Source organism: Cherax quadricarinatus, chromosome 6, assembly GCF_038502225.1.
Source record: "Cherax quadricarinatus isolate ZL_2023a chromosome 6, ASM3850222v1, whole genome shotgun sequence".
NCBI classification, from domain to species: domain Eukaryota; kingdom Metazoa; phylum Arthropoda; class Malacostraca; order Decapoda; family Parastacidae; genus Cherax; species Cherax quadricarinatus.
Window position 1 is genome coordinate 3,025,186 of NC_091297.1, and position 18,824 is coordinate 3,044,009.

At 44.1% G+C, this 18,824-nt stretch overlaps 1 protein-coding gene across 1 annotated transcript in view; it reads left to right on the top strand.

Moving 5' to 3' along the window:
- Positions 1-401: 401 nt before the first annotated feature.
- Positions 402-18,824, top strand: part of LOC128694025 (flotillin-1) — a 40,935-nt gene continuing 22,512 nt past the window's right edge. The window contains exons 1-4 of the mRNA XM_070082079.1: positions 402-551; positions 11,209-11,284; positions 12,716-12,806; positions 14,407-14,550. Coding sequence (XP_069938180.1) covers positions 497-551; positions 11,209-11,284; positions 12,716-12,806; positions 14,407-14,550 — 366 coding nt within the window. The 5' untranslated portion in view covers positions 402-496. The remainder of the gene's footprint in view (positions 552-11,208; positions 11,285-12,715; positions 12,807-14,406; positions 14,551-18,824) is intronic.

Sequence of the window (18,824 nt, forward strand, 5' to 3'; positions counted from 1 at the left end):
TTACTATTATTATTAATAAGAATAACAGTAATAATAATAACAACAACAACAACAACAATAATAATAATAATAATAATAATAATAATAATAATAATAATAATAATAATAATAATAATAATAATATTAATAATTAATAATAATAAAAATTTCATGACGAGCCTCATAACCTCCATACGTACACTGAAAGATGTACTGATATCTCTCAGCACATAAACACTGCGAGCTTGAGTCCCTGTTTCATACATTAATGCTTGCTTCATATTAGTGTGCAGGTGACTGAGTGTGGCACATGCAGTCAATGGTCTCCTAACTTAATAAATCCAGTAACTTTGCTCAGGTATAGAAAACGGAGTGCAGCTGGAGGTAGGTGCATTGAGTATATCAGGAGACAGTGTCACACCTGCCCAGGTGTCGTGAGGTAGTAATAGTAGGTGCGACCACCTGGACAAGTTTAAGCCACATTAACAAAGGTCACTGGAGGTCTCCATTCATCGCCATGGTCTTTCCTATCTTTCTCACTTGTGGTCCCAACGAAGTTTTGGTGGTTTCAGGTGAGGAAATAAACAGTTAAGCTTTTGAGATCGTGGTACAACGTATCCGAAGTTACCGTCAGTTCTGGGGTGGTAAACCCTTAGTGTCAGGAAAAGAAGCAGGAGAGAGTAATGTAGAGTTCCAGGCAGAGGCTGGAATGTTGAGCTAGCGGACCGTGTACATGGAAGGACGCAAGGTACCGGATATTATTCTTGAGGAAAATAAGTGTAGCTAGAAGAGAGTGAAACTGGCAGGCGGCGGCAGAGCGAGAGTTGCCATAACTTTTTGCATGTTTTATTTTGTAATATACTGCAAAACGGAAACAGTTACGTGAGGTGGGACTGGCGCCGGGAGAACTGACACCCAGGGCAGTGAGGGACCCACACCGACCATCCAGTCAACAGTTATTATGTCACTACCGCCGCACATACAAACAATGGCACACTGCGCCATGTGGCACTGCTGTGCGGTGATGTTCAACGTTGTCAGGAACCGCAAAGTGCAGATGAGAACGAGGCACATTAGGTACACTTGTGTTCAGTGTGGCGAAGGTGTCATGAGTCGCATCATGCGCTGACTTGTGATATATGTGAGGGAAGTGCGCATGTAAGGTGGACACACAGTATTAATAATGATCCAAGTAATGAACTAGTAGGCAGTAATGATAACTTTGCATGTAATAAACACACAATACATAATAAAGATACAGACTCTGTTATTACCAGACCAAACAACTTTACAAATTACAACACTGTAATACTGAGCTGAGGAAGAACAGTAAATACGCTATATGTGTATTATGTAAGGGACAGGACAATAACACTCGTACTTTTGTTGGAGTTACACTGACAGAGTTTCTCGTCAGTGTATGTAACTCCTGCAGCTTAACACTGTTACCAGTCACTGTAACTCCTGCAGCTTAACACTGTTACCAGTCAGTGTACATCCTGCACCTTAACACTGTTACCAGTCAGTGTACATCCTGCACCTTAACACTGTTACCAGTCAGTGTACATCCTGCACCTTAACACTGTTACCAGTCAGTGTAACTCCTGCAGCTTAACACTGTTACCAGTCACTGTAACTCCTGCAGCTTAACACTGTTACCAGTCAGTGTAACTCCTGCAACTTAACACTGTTACCAGTCAGTGTAACTCCTGCAGCTTAACACTGTTACCAGCCAGTGTAACTCCTGCAGCTTAACACTGTTACCAGTCAGTGTAACTCCTGCACCTTAACACTGTTACCAGTCAGTGTACATCCTGCACCTTAACACTGTTACCAGTCAGTGTACATCCTGCACCTTAACACTGTTACCAGTCAGTGTACATCCTGCACCTTAACACTGTTACCAGTCAGTGTACATCCTGCACCTTAACACTGTTACCAGTCAGTGTAACTCCTGCAACTTAACACTGTTACCTGGAGTTTACCTGGAGAGAGTTCCGGGGGTCAACGCCCCCGCGGCCCGGTCTGTGACCAGACCTCCTGGTGGATCAGAGCCTGATCAACCAGGCTGTTGCTGCTGGCTGCACGCAAACCAACGTACGAGCCACAGCCCGGCTGGTCAGGAACCGACTTTAGGTTGCCAGTCAGTGTAAATCCTGCACCTTAACACTGTTACCAGTCAGTGTAAATCCTGCACCTTAACACTGTTACCAGTCAGTGTAAATCCTGCACCTTAACCTTCATACATAATGGAGTGACCTGTAGACATACCGTAGCTGTGATTCTAGTGTCACCTTCAGGCAGACACTGGAATCACAGCTACGATATAACGGTGCCATCTTCAGGTAGACATGGGTGGTATACTGGTGTCACCTTCAGGCAGACAAGGATGGTATACTGGTGTCACCTTCAGGCAGACAAGGGTGGTATACTGGTGTCACCTTCAGGCAGACAAGGGTGGTATACTGGTGTCATCTTCAGGCAGACAAGGGTGGTATACTGGTGTCACCTTCAGGTAGACAAGGGTGGTATACTGGTGTCACCTTCAGGCAGACAAGGGTGGTGTACTGTATACTGGTGTCACCTTCAGGTAGACAAGGGTGGTGTACTGTATACTGGTGTCACCTTCAGGCAGACAAGGGTGGTGTACTGTATACTGGTGTCACCTTCAGGTAGACAAGGGTGGTGTACTGTATACTGGTGTCACCTTCAGGCAGACAAGGGTGGTGTACTGTATACTGGTGTCACCTTCAGGTAGACAAGGGTGGTGTACTGTATACTGGTGTCACCTTCAGGCAGACAAGGGTGGTGTACTGTATACTGGTGTCACCTTCAGGTAGACAAGGGTGGTGTACTGTATACTGGTGTCACCTTCAGGCAGACAAGGGTGGTGTACTGTATACTGGTGTCACCTTCAGGTAGACAAGGGTGGTGTACTGTATACTGGTGTCACCTTCAGGCAGACAAGGGTGGTGTACTGTATACTGGTGTCACCTTCAGGTAGACAAGGGTGGTGTACTGTATACTGGTGTCACCTTCAGGCAGACAAGGGTGGTGTACTGTATACTGGTGTCACCTTCAGGTAGACAAGGGTGGTGTACTGTATACTGGTGTCACCTTCAGGTAGACAAGGGTGGTGTACTGTATACTGGTGTCACCTTCAGGTAGACAAGGGTGGTGTACTGTATACTGGTGTCACCTTCAGGTAGACAAGGGTGGTGTACTGTATACTGGTGTCACCTTCAGGTAGACAAGGGTGGTGTACTGTATACTGGTGTCACCTTCAGGTAGACAAGGGTGGTGTACTGTATACTGGTGTCACCTTCAGGTAGACAAGGGTGGTGTACTGTATACTGGTGTCACCTTCAGGTAGACAAGGGTGGTGTACTGTATACTGGTGTCACCTTCAGGTAGACAAGGGTGGTGTACTGTATACTGGTGTCACCTTCAGGTAGACAAGGGTGGTGTACTGTATACTGGTGTCACCTTCAGGTAGACAAGGGTGGTGTACTGTATACTGGTGTCACCTTCAGGTAGACAAGGGTGGTGTACTGTATACTGGTGTCACCTTCAGGTAGACAAGGGTGGTGTACTGTATACTGGTGTCACCTTCAGGTAGACAAGGGTGGTGTACTGTATACTGGTGTCACCTTCAGGTAGACAAGGGTGGTGTACTGTATACTGGTGTCACCTTCAGGTAGACAAGGGTGGTGTACTGTATACTGGTGTCACCTTCAGGTAGACAAGGGTGGTGTACTGTATACTGGTGTCACCTTCAGGTAGACAAGGGTGGTGTACTGTATACTGGTGTCACCTTCAGGTAGACAAGGGTGGTGTACTGTATACTGGTGTCACCTTCAGGTAGACAAGGGTGGTGTACTGTATACTGGTGTCACCTTCAGGTAGACAAGGGTGGTGTACTGTATACTGGTGTCACCTTCAGGTAGACAAGGGTGGTGTACTGTATACTGGTGTCACCTTCAGGTAGACAAGGGTGGTGTACTGTATACTGGTGTCACCTTCAGGTAGACAAGGGTGGTGTACTGTATACTGGTGTCACCTTCAGGTAGACAAGGGTGGTGTACTGTATACTGGTGTCACCTTCAGGTAGACAAGGGTGGTGTACTGTATACTGGTGTCACCTTCAGGTAGACAAGGGTGGTGTACTGTATACTGGTGTCACCTTCAGGTAGACAAGGGTGGTGTACTGTATACTGGTGTCACCTTCAGGTAGACAAGGGTGGTGTACTGTATACTGGTGTCACCTTCAGGTAGACAAGGGTGGTGTACTGTATACTGGTGTCACCTTCAGGTAGACAAGGGTGGTGTACTGTATACTGGTGTCACCTTCAGGTAGACAAGGGTGGTGTACTGTATACTGGTGTCACCTTCAGGTAGACAAGGGTGGTGTACTGTATACTGGTGTCACCTTCAGGTAGACAAGGGTGGTGTACTGTATACTGGTGTCACCTTCAGGTAGACAAGGGTGGTGTACTGTATACTGGTGTCACCTTCAGGTAGACAAGGGTGGTGTACTGTATACTGGTGTCACCTTCAGGTAGACAAGGGTGGTGTACTGTATACTGGTGTCACCTTCAGGTAGACAAGGGTGGTGTACTGTATACTGGTGTCACCTTCAGGTAGACAAGGGTGGTGTACTGTATACTGGTGTCACCTTCAGGTAGACAAGGGTGGTGTACTGTATACTGGTGTCACCTTCAGGTAGACAAGGGTGGTGTACTGTATACTGGTGTCACCTTCAGGTAGACAAGGGTGGTGTACTGTATACTGGTGTCACCTTCAGGTAGACAAGGGTGGTGTACTGTATACTGGTGTCACCTTCAGGTAGACAAGGGTGGTGTACTGTATACTGGTGTCACCTTCAGGTAGACAAGGGTGGTGTACTGTATACTGGTGTCACCTTCAGGTAGACAAGGGTGGTGTACTGTATACTGGTGTCACCTTCAGGTAGACAAGGGTGGTGTACTGTATACTGGTGTCACCTTCAGGTAGACAAGGGTGGTGTACTGTATACTGGTGTCACCTTCAGGTAGACAAGGGTGGTGTACTGTATACTGGTGTCACCTTCAGGTAGACAAGGGTGGTGTACTGTATACTGGTGTCACCTTCAGGTAGACAAGGGTGGTGTACTGTATACTGGTGTCACCTTCAGGTAGACAAGGGTGGTGTACTGTATACTGGTGTCACCTTCAGGTAGACAAGGGTGGTGTACTGTATACTGGTGTCACCTTCAGGTAGACAAGGGTGGTGTACTGTATACTGGTGTCACCTTCAGGTAGACAAGGGTGGTGTACTGTATACTGGTGTCACCTTCAGGTAGACAAGGGTGGTGTACTGTATACTGGTGTCACCTTCAGGTAGACAAGGGTGGTGTACTGTATACTGGTGTCACCTTCAGGTAGACAAGGGTGGTGTACTGTATACTGGTGTCACCTTCAGGTAGACAAGGGTGGTGTACTGTATACTGGTGTCACCTTCAGGTAGACAAGGGTGGTGTACTGTATACTGGTGTCACCTTCAGGTAGACAAGGGTGGTGTACTGTATACTGGTGTCACCTTCAGGTAGACAAGGGTGGTGTACTGTATACTGGTGTCACCTTCAGGTAGACAAGGGTGGTGTACTGTATACTGGTGTCACCTTCAGGCAGACAAGGGTGGTGTACTGTATACTGGTGTCACCTTCAGGCAGACAAGGGTGGTGTACTGTATACTGGTGTCACCTTCAGGCAGACAAGGGTGGTGTACTGTATACTGGTGTCACCTTCAGGCAGACAAGGGTGGTGTACTGTATACTGGTGTCACCTTCAGGCAGACAAGGGTGGTGTACTGTATACTGGTGTCACCTTCAGGCAGACAAGGGTGGTGTACTGTATACTGGTGTCACCTTCAGGCAGACAAGGGTGGTGTACTGTATACTGGTGTCACCTTCAGGCAGACAAGGGTGGTGTACTGTATACTGGTGTCACCTTCAGGTAGACAAGGGTGGTGTACTGTATACTGGTGTCACCTTCAGGTAGACAAGGGTGGTGTACTGTATACTGGTGTCACCTTCAGGTAGACAAGGGTGGTGTACTGTATACTGGTGTCACCTTCAGGTAGACAAGGGTGGTGTACTGTATACTGGTGTCACCTTCAGGTAGACAAGGGTGGTGTACTGTATACTGGTGTCACCTTCAGGTAGACAAGGGTGGTGTACTGTATACTGGTGTCACCTTCAGGTAGACAAGGGTGGTGTACTGTATACTGGTGTCACCTTCAGGTAGACAAGGGTGGTGTACTGTATACTGGTGTCACCTTCAGGTAGACAAGGGTGGTGTACTGTATACTGGTGTCACCTTCAGGTAGACAAGGGTGGTGTACTGTATACTGGTGTCACCTTCAGGTAGACAAGGGTGGTGTACTGTATACTGGTGTCACCTTCAGGTAGACAAGGGTGGTGTACTGTATACTGGTGTCACCTTCAGGTAGACAAGGGTGGTGTACTGTATACTGGTGTCACCTTCAGGTAGACAAGGGTGGTGTACTGTATACTGGTGTCACCTTCAGGTAGACAAGGGTGGTGTACTGTATACTGGTGTCACCTTCAGGTAGACAAGGGTGGTGTACTGTATACTGGTGTCACCTTCAGGTAGACAAGGGTGGTGTACTGTATACTGGTGTCACCTTCAGGTAGACAAGGGTGGTGTACTGTATACTGGTGTCACCTTCAGGTAGACAAGGGTGGTGTACTGTATACTGGTGTCACCTTCAGGTAGACAAGGGTGGTGTACTGTATACTGGTGTCACCTTCAGGTAGACAAGGGTGGTGTACTGTATACTGGTGTCACCTTCAGGTAGACAAGGGTGGTGTACTGTATACTGGTGTCACCTTCAGGTAGACAAGGGTGGTGTACTGTATACTGGTGTCACCTTCAGGTAGACAAGGGTGGTGTACTGTATACTGGTGTCACCTTCAGGTAGACAAGGGTGGTGTACTGTATACTGGTGTCACCTTCAGGCAGACAAGGGTGGTGTACTGTATACTGGTGTCACCTTCAGGCAGACAAGGGTGGTGTACTGTATACTGGTGTCACCTTCAGGCAGACAAGGGTGGTGTACTGTATACTGGTGTCACCTTCAGGCAGACAAGGGTGGTGTACTGTATACTGGTGTCACCTTCAGGCAGACAAGGGTGGTGTACTGTATACTGGTGTCACCTTCAGGCAGACAAGGGTGGTGTACTGTATACTGGTGTCACCTTCAGGTAGACAAGGGTGGTGTACTGTATACTGGTGTCACCTTCAGGTAGACAAGGGTGGTGTACTGTATACTGGTGTCACCTTCAGGTAGACAAGGGTGGTGTACTGTATACTGGTGTCACCTTCAGGTAGACAAGGGTGGTGTACTGTATACTGGTGTCACCTTCAGGTAGACAAGGGTGGTGTACTGTATACTGGTGTCACCTTCAGGTAGACAAGGGTGGTGTACTGTATACTGGTGTCACCTTCAGGTAGACAAGGGTGGTGTACTGTATACTGGTGTCACCTTCAGGTAGACAAGGGTGGTGTACTGTATACTGGTGTCACCTTCAGGTAGACAAGGGTGGTGTACTGTATACTGGTGTCACCTTCAGGTAGACAAGGGTGGTGTACTGTATACTGGTGTCACCTTCAGGTAGACAAGGGTGGTGTACTGTATACTGGTGTCACCTTCAGGTAGACAAGGGTGGTGTACTGTATACTGGTGTCACCTTCAGGCAGACAAGGGTGGTGTACTGTATACTGGTGTCACCTTCAGGTAGACAAGGGTGGTGTACTGTATACTGGTGTCACCTTCAGGTAGACAAGGGTGGTGTACTGTATACTGGTGTCACCTTCAGGTAGACAAGGGTGGTGTACTGTATACTGGTGTCACCTTCAGGTAGACAAGGGTGGTGTACTGTATACTGGTGTCACCTTCAGGTAGACAAGGGTGGTGTACTGTATACTGGTGTCACCTTCAGGCAGACAAGGGTGGTGTACTGTATACTGGTGTCACCTTCAGGTAGACAAGGGTGGTGTACTGTATACTGGTGTCACCTTCAGGTAGACAAGGGTGGTGTACTGTATACTGGTGTCACCTTCAGGTAGACAAGGGTGGTGTACTGTATACTGGTGTCACCTTCAGGTAGACAAGGGTGGTGTACTGTATACTGGTGTCACCTTCAGGTAGACAAGGGTGGTGTACTGTATACTGGTGTCACCTTCAGGTAGACAAGGGTGGTGTACTGTATACTGGTGTCACCTTCAGGTAGACAAGGGTGGTGTACTGTATACTGGTGTCACCTTCAGGTAGACAAGGGTGGTGTACTGTATACTGGTGTCACCTTCAGGCAGACAAGGGTGGTGTACTGTATACTGGTGTCACCTTCAGGTAGACAAGGGTGGTGTACTGTATACTGGTGTCACCTTCAGGTAGACAAGGGTGGTGTACTGTATACTGGTGTCACCTTCAGGTAGACAAGGGTGGTGTACTGTATACTGGTGTCACCTTCAGGTAGACAAGGGTGGTGTACTGTATACTGGTGTCACCTTCAGGTAGACAAGGGTGGTATACTGGTGTCACCTTCAGGCAGACAAAGGTGGTGTACTGTATACTGGTGTCACCTTCAGGAATAATTTTATTCACGGTTCTTGCATTATTTATTTAGTTGCCGAACAGATATGAACATAAATTCCGCAGACTCTGCAACTGCTTCGTTACACTCGTTAACATCTGCTAAGTGTTTTACACTCTGGTAACCTATGATGCTCTACACTCGTCTCACAATACACTCAAGCACAATACACTCACACAGTCTACGAGACTATACACTCGTGTCTCACAATACACTCAGACAGATGTCACAAAAGTATTTCTCCTTGAAAGGTTCATCTAAATAAGTCAACTGATTCAGCACAATTCTTTCCTAGTGTACCACAGACTGACGAACAAAGTTTCCTATATTACTCTCTCCTCATATTTACTCCCGCGGGAGGGGAAGGAGGGGCGGGGGAAGAGGAGGAGGAGGCCATGATGATGCTGCACGGCGCTTGATTCATGGAACCGGAGCTACCCGTCCCTTCCTCTTATCTAACCTAGTTACCTCTTCCACTCCCGACGGTGTGTGTTGTTCCGTTAAGACCCGCGTCCTGTTGTCCTGTTTCCTGACGAACCTTAAGATAAGATTTCGTTCGGATTTTTAACCCCGGAGGGTTAGCCACCCAGGATAACCCAAGAAAGTCAGTGCGTCATCGAGGACTGTCTAACTTATTTCCATTGGGGTCCTTAATCTTGTCCCCCAGGATGCGACCCACACCAGTCGACTAACACCCAGGTACCTATTTGCTGCTAGGTGAACAGGACAACAGGTGTAAGGAAACGTGTCGAAATTTTTCCACCCGCCGGGAATCGAACCCGGGCTCTCCGTGTGTGAAGCGGGAGCTTTAGCCACCAGGCCACCGGGCCACCCCTAACCTAACCTGTTGTTCCGAGGTCGGTGGTCTACACATTACAAAGTCACGTGGACAGACACAGTATAAAACAATGACAGTATGGAAAAATAAACACAAATGCTCTATATTGCGATCCTTTATTGACTACATATACAGGAGTATATGTAGTGGAGAGTCAAGTGGAGAATGTTGGGTAGGTTGTGTATGAGACGAACCTGTGGTGGTGCTGGGTACCTGTGGTTGTGCTGGGTACCTGTGGTGGTCGTAGACATCTGTGTGGTGGTGCTTCATACCTGTGGTGGTCGTGGACATCTGTGTGGTGGTGGTGGACACCTGTGATGGTGCTTCATACCTGTGGTGGTCGTGGACATCTGTGTGGTGGTGGTGGACACCTGTGGTAGTGGTAGACACATGTGGTGGTGGACACCTGTGGTGGTGCTGAGTACCTGTGATGGTGCTGGACATCTGTGTGGCAATGTTTCAACCCTCGCCGGGAATCGAACCCGGACCCTCGCTGTGTGAAGCGAGAGCTTTAGCTATCAGGCCACGAGGCACCGTGGTAAGCATTGTGTGAAGGGAGAAGACAGTGGAAACCCACTCTATAAATTATTTTAAATATTAACATGATAGCCCCTGGAGTTTAACAGACATTACATCCCTCGATTATTGGTTAAAACACCAACGAACTTTTGCTCATCTCTAGCGAGCACAAGTGTATAGAAATATTCCCATTTTCTTTTCAGTGTTTGTGTTACGACAATAAAGTTATTGTAGCCATTAAAAATATATATAATTCAGTCGCTTTCAGCTTGAAACATATTTGTGGAAATTTTTGACATAATTTCCTAAATGTAGAACATATAAATGAATAATATAATAGTTGTGTAATAAAATTTGATGCTGATTTGACCCTTTCGAAAAATTTCGAGTGAGGGGAAGGGGTGGTGGAGGGGGAGGGGGAGGGGGAGGTGGAGGGGGAGGGGGAGGGGGGAACAGCTGCAGAGTGATGCCAGTGGGAGACGCCATATTTAATTTAATGTGTGAACACTGGACTGAATTGTGTAATGTAATCAGACGTTCTCGAAGGTCTGTTGGTGTATATCGGCCTCAATCCGTGATTTAGAAATTCCTGACACATTCCTGCTGAAGAATTGGGTTAAATAGTAGGGAAAGCCCTTATAATTCGGCAACAAGGAAGGAAAAATTGTGGGACTTAAATGAATCCTTCCCAACAACACGCCTTAGGTAAATGACGCGTACCCATAATGTACAGTAGTTTTTGCATTGGCCATCGTAAATGCTACACGTATCTATAATGTACAGTAGTTTTTGCATTGGCCATCATAAATCCTAGCTGTAGAGGTAGCATTAGGGTGTTTCATCAACATTAAGTGTCTTCCAGTAATTAAATGGTAAGTGTTAATAACAATTATATTTTGTGTACTCATCAAGTCTAATCATATACAGTCCATAACTTTAATTTGCCAGAATAGATGGTTTTAGTATTATAATTATTAATTTAATGTCAGGTCTAGCTTTTTGTGAGAGTGGTGAAGAAGTGGGCATCGAGGGAGTTACAGTTCAGCGACCTGCTGTGACTTAAGTCCCACTTACCTCACCCAAATTACTTGCAGGTAATAATTCAGGTAAGTCCCTGTAAGCCTCCTGCGGGTGATTTGCTCACATAATAATAATAATAATTCACTCTAACGTTCATCATTTTCCACAGAAAATTAATGCTGAATGATTGTTACAGGTTTTGGATACAGTAAACCTGTCATGTTGACAGGTGGCTGTGTGATGGCCTTCCCATGTTTACAGAGGTGGCAGAGGTAGGTCCAGCACCACATTACATTCTTCAAAATGCTATATATAATAACTACAAGTTGAAGAGTAAGACACCCGTACAACACTTGTGTATCTTCATTGTCGCTTGAAGCGTTTCGTCTACACCGTAGGTTTCTTCAGTCAAATACAGAGGCAGCAGCGTAACAATGTAATCAGTCCATCAATCTTGAAGGAATAGTTTGTGAGGTGTTCAGGGACTGACCACCTCAAAAGCTATTTCTCCAAGGTTGATATCAGGACTGATTACATCTTTACTTCACTACTACGCCTGCCACCTCTGTATTTGACTGAAGAAGCCTATTGTGCAGGCGAAACGTTTTACTCAACACTAAAGATACCCAAGTGTTGTACTGGTGTCTTACTCTACACAACACTACAGTGTTGTCAGGTACCTTTGTGTTGATCAGAAATAAGTCACAGTGTTTGACTTTATTTGGTTCTTCTGGATTAAACCAGCTAAAAGTTCTTGTATGTGTCTATAGCAATTGTAAAATTTACTTACTGAGCTTAATTTTTAAATAAAAAGTGGCCGGTCTTATTCGGAGAAAAGTTAGATTAATTTTGGCCTGTGTAGATTCTTATTTGCTTTTCTGTAAACTGGAAAAAAATAAATACTATTTGTTATGTGATACTTTCTAAATATCACATTTGATTAACTTCAACCTTCCATGCTGATAATATTGTAACTTCTGACCGGCTTCAAGCTTAACGTATTTATATATACCAAGATATTGGTCATTTTAGCCTCTTTGAGAGATTGAAATTAGGCCTGGGTTGTGTAATATCCCAATTTCAAAATTTTATTGAAGAAATTTGGATATCAGTTTCATTATTATGACTTGTGAATAACTCTTATGATTCCCTTCAAGTCACTGAGGCTAATATTTAAGTGCATTATTAACTTACGCCGCACTCTGCACTGTTCCACTCGCCTGCAGTGAGGCTCAGGTGACTGGGGTTATGGAATACCATTACGTACAAACCGAAATACATCTAGTAATCAATTTTACGTTACTATACCCCATTCTTAATAATAAATAGACTCCGAAAATCATTAATTTAACTCAGAAAAAGAGTGGAATCAAGTGAGAACCTCTGCTGTATGGTACAGTGGTCAGCACTGCCCTGTGGTTCAGTAGTCAGAGCGTCACATAAATGCTGATATACCTCAAATAATTCATTTATAATCACAATACTTAAATATTAGGCATATGAACATAGAAAATGTAAAAATAATTATCACTAGGGTCCAACTGAATAATTATTCTCTGCACCTGATACACGCAACGCATATGTTCCTATTTGTTTTCTACAACTGTTGGTCATGATGGATGCCAATATTACCTTAAATTACGTTTTGCCATTACTCAGTGAACTGGCAAATTAATGAAAACATTTGTTTGTCATTTCTCTAGACTTTCACTGAATGTGATGACCATCAGAGTGGACTCTCCTGCAGTCTACACCTCACAAGGAGTCTCAATAAAGGTCACAGGAGTAGCACAGGTATTTTGTTCGTACTGTTGATGTAGTATTCTTAATTAATGTTTTCAACATGCTTAAGACTGTCATGGTCAATACAGTTTGTGGTCAGTGTGTGTACACCAAGAAGTGTATGTTAGTGTATTAATACGTACTAAGTTTTCTTTCTATGTCTATTTTAGGGATTAAAATTTTCTTGAGTGTTGTTAAATAGACGACATGGAGCCTTAATTATACCATAATTTTTAAACGGGTGGACTGGTAAGCCAGTGGAAGGCTTCGGTCAGATAACCCGCGCCAGGAAACACTTGTCCTGTTTCCTGACGAACCTTAATTATAATCCATCATAAATTTCACAAGTTAAATATCGTGTTACTGTCACAGAACTTAACGTCACAGTGTTAACGTCTGTTACTACCATAGCCTCGGTTCAAGCTTCCTTAATACCATCACTCTAGACTCACCTGTGTTACACACATGCTTACCTTAAACGCTTCAACAACCACTCTAACCTCTCCCTGTTGCACGGTAAAAATAACATTCATTCTCTTTCCTTTTCTATTCAGATATTTTAAATATATTTCTTCCACACTGAAGACTGTAGCTGAGTGTCTTGTGTTGCAGTTATTATATAATTCTCTTTACTTCTTACTGCCATTTTATCTGTAAACGTTACTCGTTTTTTTATGTGTGGATCTGTTTTCTGTCTCGTTCCCGATCTGCAGACATCACTAAACTCATTACTGTTTTCTGTATCAGGTTCTCAGTTTCCCCAATATTTCTGTATCAGGTTCTTAGCTTCCCCAATATTACTGTATCAGGTTCTCAGTTTCCCCAATATTTTTGTATCAGGTTCTTAGCTTCCCCAATATTACTCAAATTCAAATTCAAATTCAAATTCAAAGTTTATTCTCTATAAGGATTACAATGCTGAGTTTACAGAAATTTGGTTATTGTGTGGTTTACATGTAGTAAAATAATAATTACAGAGTGTACCACTAGAACACCTAGCATGGTTAGGCATTTCGGGCAGACTTAGTTTTATTCTTAATTGTAAAATATTACAAATTATGAGGTAAGTTGGTATTATGGCTAAGTGACTAAATACTAGTTTGTGAGTTTAGCAATGTGAATGCTTTTGTTTTGGCACAGTACATAGTTTCAGTATTGGAATATCACAGGATTCATTATTTTAAGATTGGGATTAATATTTCTGTTTATGGTCAAATGAGTGAGTGAGTGTAAGTGTGAACCACCAGGTGGTATTCGTGTAGTTAGTTGACGGGGTGTATCAGGGAGATAAGATGTTTTCTAATGGTAGTTTTGAAGGTGATGAATGTGTCTGCAGTACTGTATCAGGTTCTCAGTTTTCCCAATATTCCTGTATCAGGATCCAAGCTTATCTAACACAGTGGAAAAGAGGTCACAAACAGGATCACATCATACTGTAACTGTGTCCACTCTTCCATGGTGTCTGTAGTTTACACCATTTATCTTTTTCTCAAATCCAATTTTCCACACTTCCCTATAAATGTAACAGCGAAATATGCTTAATCTCGTGATGTGTTGGACACTTTTGCTTATAATTCTGCCACACTACTAGTCAGGGAGGGTCTTCCTGCAGGTGAAGATAAGCACGCAGCATCCACAACTCTTGGCTGTTGCTTGTGAAAATTTCCTGGAGAAGAGTAAGCAGGAAATTGTGGATCTAATCACAGAAACACTTGAGGGTCACCAGAGGGCCATTCTGGGCACTATGACTGTTGAGGTGGGTACTCTTATTATTATTATTGTTATTATTATTACTATTATTTTTATTACAATGAGCTGAGTATTATTATTATTATTGTAATTATTACGAGGTGGGTATTATTATTATTATTATTATTATTATTATTATTATTATTATTATTATTATTATTATTATTGATATTATTATTATTATTATTATTACATATATTCATAAAATTATTTCCCAGTAAAAGTAGGCCTTAGACAAGGATGTGTGATGTCACCGTGGTTGTTTAATATATTTATAGATGGAGTTGTAAGAGAAGTAAATGCGAGGGTCTTGGCAAGAGGCGTGGAGTTAAAAGATAAAGAATCACACTTAAAGTGGGAGTTGTCACAGTTGCTCTTTGCTGATGACACTGTGCTCTTGGGAGATTCTGAAGAGAAGTTGCAGAGATTGGTGGATGAATTTGGTAGGGTGTGCAAAAGAAGGAAATTGAAAGTGAATACAGGAAAGAGTAAGGTTATGAGGATAACAAAAAGATTAGGTGATGAAAGATTGGATATCAGATTGGAGGGAGAGAGTATGGAGGAGGTGAATGTATTCAGATATTTGGGAGTGGACGTGTCAGCGGATGGGTCTATGAAAGATGAGGTGAATCATAGAATTGATGAGGGGAAAAGGGTGAGTGGTGCACTTAGGAGTCTGTGGAGAAAAAGAACTTTGTCCTTGGAGGCAAAGAGGGGAATGTATGAGAGTATAGTTTTACCAACGCTCTTATATGGGTGTGAAGCATGGGTGATGAATGTTGCAGCGAGGAGAAGGCTGGAGGCAGTGGAGATGTCATGTCTGAGGGCAATGTGTGGTGTGAATATAATGCAGAGAATTCGTAGTTTGGAAGTTAGGAGGAGGTGCGGGATTACCAAAACTGTTGTCCAGAGGGCTGAGGAAGGGTTGTTGAGGTGGTTCGGACATGTGGAGAGAATCGAGCGAAACAGAATAACTTCAAGAGTGTATCAGTCTGTAGTGGAAGGAAGGCGGGGTAGGGGTCGGCCTAGGAAAGGTTGGAGGGAGGGGGTAAAGGAGGTTTTGTGTGCGAGGGGCTTGGACTTCCAGCAGGCATGCGTGAGCGTGTTTGATAGGAGTGAATGGAGACAAATGGTTTTTAATACTTGACGTGCTGTTGGAGTGTGAGCAAAGTAACATTTATGAAGGGGTTCAGGGAAACCGGCAGGCCGGACTTGAGTCCTGGAGATGGGAAGTACAGTGCCTGCACTCTGAAGGAGGGGTGTTAATGTTGCAGTTTAAAAACTGTAGTGTAAAGCACCCTTCTGGCAAGACAGTGATGGAGTGAATGATGGTGAAAGTTTTTCTTTTTCGGGCCACCCTGCCTTGGTGGGAATCGGCCAGTGTGATAATAATAAAAAAATAATAATATTCATAAAGCGCCAAGCCCACAGGGGTCATACAGCGCCTTGGGAATGGCACGTAGTTCAGTTTGATTCAAGGAAGCAATGGGTAGTTTTATTTCCTTGGATCAAGAGCCCTTCACCAACAAGGCGCCTCTCTCGTGTCAGGACCTGGGGTTGATAATCTCTACTGATAAAACAAAGATACTCAATAGGCGTCCTCCTCGACAGAGAGGCACAGTTCGTCAGATCCAATTGCATGATGGGTCTCTTCTAGAATATGTAAGCAGATACAGGTATCTAGGCTTTGAGGTTCCACTACTTGGACCTGTTGTAACAAGACTTTGTCGCCAATACAAAGAACGACTAAGAGCACTTAGAGTTGTGGCAGGGCTTCACCCCAGGTATGGTGCTAATGTTAAAATTGTGAAAATGATGTATCTTGCTTATATTAGATCATTGGTTGATTATGCTGCGCCACTACTTGCTCTTGTGTCTGACTGGAAGCTTGGAGGGCTGGAAAAACTGCAGAATGAAGCAATAAGGATCATCCTAGGATGCCCTCGTACTGCCAAAATTTTAAATATGCAAAAAGAACTTGATATTCCAAGCATCAGAGATCGTGTTACTGAAAGAAATATCCTAATTGGGGTTAATATGCTCAGGCAAGCTCATTCAAACCCCTGCACAGAAGCCCTCCAAACTTTCCTCAGCACTGGTGAACACTCCTCCAGATGGATCGAAAAGACTGGAACCGACCTCCGCATGAATCAGATACATGATCTATGTCAAGTAAGGCAACAGCGGCACTTCTCCGCTCCATGGAATATTACCCCATTCCAAACTACCATTCATCCATTTCCCCCCAAACTACTTCTTAAATCACAACCAAAACTTCGCCTTGAAGCCAAACATGAGGCCTTAAGCTGTATTGATAACTTAGTCACACAGCACACACTCTCGCAAATTATTTACGTTGATGGTTCTGTTCACCAATCCACTGGTGCAGCTGGTAGTGCTGCTGTTGTCGTACAGAGTGATGGCTCTCTTAAAGAAATTGGAGCACGCATCAATAATTGGGCCTCTACCCTTCAGACAGAACTGTTTGCCATACTCCTTGCACTGAAATGCATCTATGTATCAAAGATTGACAGTTTAATTGTAACTGATTCTCTGTCATCCATAAATGCTCTCAACTCATTAAGCATAAATTGTGGCATGCTTGTGTCAGAAGCCAGACACAGGTATGGTAGGATTGTGGACAGTGGAGTCAGAGTGCACATGCTGTGGATTCCATCTCACATTGGTCTTCAGATGCATGATAGAACTGATAAATTGGCTAAGCTGTATGCTTTCAAAGAGGGAGTAGATTACAATCTTGGCTTGTCAGGTAGTAGTTTGAGAACAATAATACGAAAAGAACTTCAGCTGAATTTTATGGACTTAAGGCTCAGGGAGATTGACACCAGTGAGTCCATCTATCATCATTCTATCATGCAGGAGGAGCCACATGTCTATGGTGCATCCAACAAAATAAGCAGACTCTTGGATGTCACTACCGCCCGGCTCCGGCTGGGTTACAAGTATCTTTGGCAGGTTAAATCACCACCACCAGATGTAGACCAAACGAAATGTAAACTTTGCCAGATGGATTATTGTCACACCCTGCGTCATTATGTACTGGAGTGTGATAAAATTAATGAATTTAGAAACAACTCACTCAGAAGTGTTCAAGAAATGGCTAAGTATTTTATCCACAGTGGTATATTACAGACCATTCTGGAGAAATACCCTGACTTTGCTAGCTGTAAATAAAGCATTACCACATATGTGCATGTGTGTGTGTGTGTGTGTGTGTGTGTGTGTGTGTGTGTGTGTGTGTGTGTGTGTGTGTGTGTGTGTGTGTGTGTGTGTTTGTGTGTATGTGTATGAGTGTGTGAGTGTGTGTGTGTGTGTGTGTGTGTGTGTGTTTGTGTGTGTGTGTGTGTGAGTATGAGTGTGTGTGTGTGTGTATGAGTGTGTGTGTGTGTATGAGTGTGTGTGCGTGGGTGTGTATGAGTTTGTGTATGTGTGTGTGTGTGTGTGTGTGATTATGTGTGTGTGTGTATGAATTTGTATGTGTGTGTGTGTGTGTGTGTGAGAGAGAGAGACTCAGCAATCAATATTTGCACCAATAACTCACTACAGTTGTGACCGGGTGTGGAAGTGTGAATTGCTCATTACTCTAAAATTTGTTCATGATTGCAGCCATGTATACACGTAAGTAACCATTCTTACAGTATTCATTACCTTTGTAACTTGTGAGTTCATTACCTTTGTAACTAGTTCATTACCTTGTACCTAGTTCAATCAAAACTTTGGAGCCCGGTCCCTGGACCCATTGTGTACCTCTGTAATCTGTAAATACCTTTGTAACTTGTCATGATTGTGACTAGACCTACCTGGAGTTCATTACCTTTGTAAATTGTGAGTTCATTACCTTTGTAAATTGTGAATTCATTACCTCTGTAACTTGCTCAGCTATCAAAACTTTGAGGCCCAGTCCCTGGACCCATTATGTACCTCTGTAATCTTTTGACTACCGCCCACAGGATGGGTATGGGGTGCATAATAAACATATTAAACTTAAACTAACTTGTACGGGTCTGTTTTCAATAACTTTTAATACCTGGAGTTTACCTGGAGGGTGTTCCAGGGGTCAACGCCCCCGCGGCCTGTCCATGACCAGGCCTCACGGTAGATCAGGGTCTGATCAGCCAGACTGTTACTGTTGGCCGCACGCAATCCAAAGTACGAACCACAGCCCGAGTGGTCAGGTACTAACTTTAGGTGCCTGTCCAGCTCCCTCTTGAAGACACCCAGGGGTCGAGTGGTAATCCTCCTTATATATGTTGGGAGGCA